This window comes from Haplochromis burtoni, unplaced genomic scaffold, assembly GCF_018398535.1.
Source record: "Haplochromis burtoni strain Fernald_Lab_line unplaced genomic scaffold, NCSU_Asbu1 Contig_1042, whole genome shotgun sequence".
NCBI lineage: Eukaryota > Metazoa > Chordata > Actinopteri > Cichliformes > Cichlidae > Haplochromis > Haplochromis burtoni.
The window spans coordinates 77,572-80,587 of NW_024583403.1; the positions used below are offsets into that span (position 1 = coordinate 77,572).

The window sequence follows — 3,016 nt, forward strand, 5'->3', positions numbered from 1 at the left end:
TTTGCTCATTCCAAAATAAAAGGAATTAAACCTCCTGGCTGGCTCGCCACATTTTGTGTAGCGCCTCTACTCAGGACCAGTACACTCTCACTTCAAATAGAGACCCTAGACATCTTACTAGGTTCAGGAGGAGGTTTTGTTTTGGAACGTCTCAGTTCTTTGTTTTGGACTGGGAGAAGGCAGCAAGCCCTCGGGTGTCCTGTGGGGAGTGTTTTGGGAGTCTGGGATGGACAGTTTGGTCCTTGTGTGAATGCAGGTAGAGCTTGGTTCACACTGTAGTCAGAAAGCAGACCCGCTGCCTCTGCTCAGAACTTTCATGGACACAACTTCAGCTGCAGCCAGAAGGCAGAGCGTTCCTTTTTTTTGAGTCGTGGCACATTTTCTAGATTAAAAATATCCCATGGCACACCACCAACCAGGCTTGTTCCAAAATGACACACTGTAGCCTGATGCAGTACATATAACAGCAAGTTAGTCCTCAGTGTGAAACCTGGTCCTGACTAGATGAACACAAAGATGATGTTCTGGCAGGAATTGAAGACCCAAATTTAACAAAGTTTTGATGAAGTTTACGATGTGCACAACATCATCCAACACAGGAGCCAGGTCTGCTGGTAAAGTCTTGGCAGCCTCACGGTGCAGAAAACAGTGCGTAACAGTAACATCTGGGTGTTTGCTGCTCCGTCAGGCACTCGTGCAGTTTTCCCACTTCAGTCCTCTTTGTTCAAATATTCGGATGTAACCTGAAAAATTTCCTCTCCTGTTGTTTTCCCTGATGGAGTCTCCATCCACAAAACGCACATTGGCCAAGAGTTGGGAATGTCCACTAATGTCCGTAGACTCATCAAGCTGCGCTGCAAACTTCCCATTCATGCGCATCTTCTCCCAAACCACAGTTTCAATGTCTGCGGACGTGTCGTCGATACGTCTGAGGGTGGGACTTTCTTTAACCGTGTCAGGGCGAGCATCTCATTCACAATGGTATTGCAGGCAGGTAGTAGTAACGTCTCTGCATCTTCACCTTCGTGTTTTTTCTCATTAAAGTTACCTGTTTCTCAGCGAGTTCACGAACAAAATAGTCTGTGTTCTTGTTTGAGGGATGTTTTGTACGGAGATGACGTCAAAGCCTGCTTGGGACCACGGCACTGTTTGAGAGCTTCTCCCCAAAGACACCAGAGTCGGTGCAGTCGGATCTCCACTGAAGCTAAATTCAAAGGAAAGATAACTTTCGCTGTATTGCCTCAAAATCACAGTTTTTGCTTTCTTTCGACCACCGCTCGTCTTCTGATTAGAATTTTATCCAGGGTCCAGTTCGGAGCCTGCAGTTCTTCTTTTCAAATATTTATCCATCTTTGTTGTACGTCTTGCAGCTGCCACGTAGCGTGCACATCAGTAATCCTATTGGCTTAACTCAACAAGGTCATATTGTGCTACCCACTGACGTGAAAGAGTAACTGCTCTACCAGTCACCTCATTGAAAGCACAGATGCCCAGAAATGATTTTATTATTTCCAGTAATTATTAAATGTTTTTTAATTGAAGTTAAATAATTGCTCATAGGACACCTTTGTGTCACGGCACAGTGGATGGGAAACACTGCATTAGACGGTGACTTTTAGCTTGCGCTGGGGGTGTTCACAGCTGAGTGGGAAGCAGCAGGAAAAAGATCTGAGCTCAGTCAACAAGGGGAGGAGCGACCCCTCCAGGTCAGGGAGTTCAAGTTCCTGCCAAGCTGAGGTCTGTCAGTGTTTATCTTAACGCCTTGTGCACGAGTTAGGGAACGGAGCAGGAGAGTGACAGATCTGCAGCGATGCAGATGTTGTACTGTCTGCCTGTGGTGCTGAGTGTGAAAGCAGAACAGCAAAGAACAGCCGGTCAGTCGCTCCTGTGTCTGATAACGAGCTGGTCCGCCCGGTGGCAGGTCAAACAGTCACACACAAGCACGTTGTTTGCACGGAAGCACCTCATTCTAAAGGGAACCTTGGGGGGACGGGGAGCACCAAGAAAGCATTCTTAACAACAAACGTAATCGGACACCAAATCGTCCGACCCGGCTGAACATTTTACAGACGCTAAGGAAGCCAAAGTGGCTCAGAGTCGATTTCCTGTTGTCTGGTGTTGCAAACATGCAGCAACATGATGGAAACACGCGACATTTGTGTTGTTCCAGATGCTTTTGTTTGTTGAAGGAAAATATGTCAGCAGCTCATTTTCAGCTAGATTTTTGCGCCTCCGTCAGATCCTCTAATTTAGTGCAGTTTGGGGGGAAATTGTTGAATAAATATTTGTTTGCCTTGAAAAGTTTGTTTGTACATGAACTCATCAAAGTAGAATGCAGTCGGTGCTTCTGCAGTGGTAATCGGTGCCGCCTGAGGCGTCTGTCATGTTCACACTGCTGGCTCAGCTGAATTTCTCTGACAACTTTTTGTTTGTGTGTCTCCATTTGTGCCTTCAGACCTCCAACAGCAACACGTCTGTGAGGAGGAGGAGGTTCAGCAGAGGAGCCGAACACAGTCTCTACAGATTAAAGAGGAACAGGAGGAGATGTGCATCAGTCAGGACGGGGAGCAGCGTGCACAGAAGGAGGAGACTGATACCTTTATGGTGACTGTAACTTATGACGACAGCGACCAGCTCGGCTCTCGCAGCTCTCTTCTATACGAAAGCCGAGATCAGGAAGGAAGCGAGAGTTTCGATTCTACTTCAACTGCCACTAGAAACATAAGTCAGAGTAGCAACGCAGAAATCTTTCCCACATCAGAGAGTCAGTGTAACACCGACATAGTCCCCAAATCTCTAAAATGCAATGTTTGTGGAAAGGTCTTTAAGCCTTATAGTGACCCGTTAGCATTTAAGAGACACATGGCAGTCCACTCGGGCGAAAAGCCGTACTCCTGCAAAACGTGTGGGAAAAGTTTCACTAAAAATAGTACTTTACTGGGCCACATGAGAGTTCACACAGGGGAGAAGCTGTATTCTTGTGAAACGTGTGGGAACAGTTTTACTCGAAAAGGTA

The 3,016-nt window shown here is 46.6% G+C and overlaps 1 protein-coding gene across 1 annotated transcript; it reads left to right on the top strand.

Moving 5' to 3' along the window:
- Positions 1–2,418: 2,418 nt before the first annotated feature.
- On the top strand, positions 2,419–3,016 carry LOC106632601 (zinc finger protein with KRAB and SCAN domains 1-like; the record flags this gene model as incomplete). Its single annotated transcript, XM_042216410.1, is given in 1 exon segment — positions 2,419–3,016. A coding segment is annotated over 1 exon segment (472 nt), but the record flags the coding sequence as incomplete, so codon positions are not given.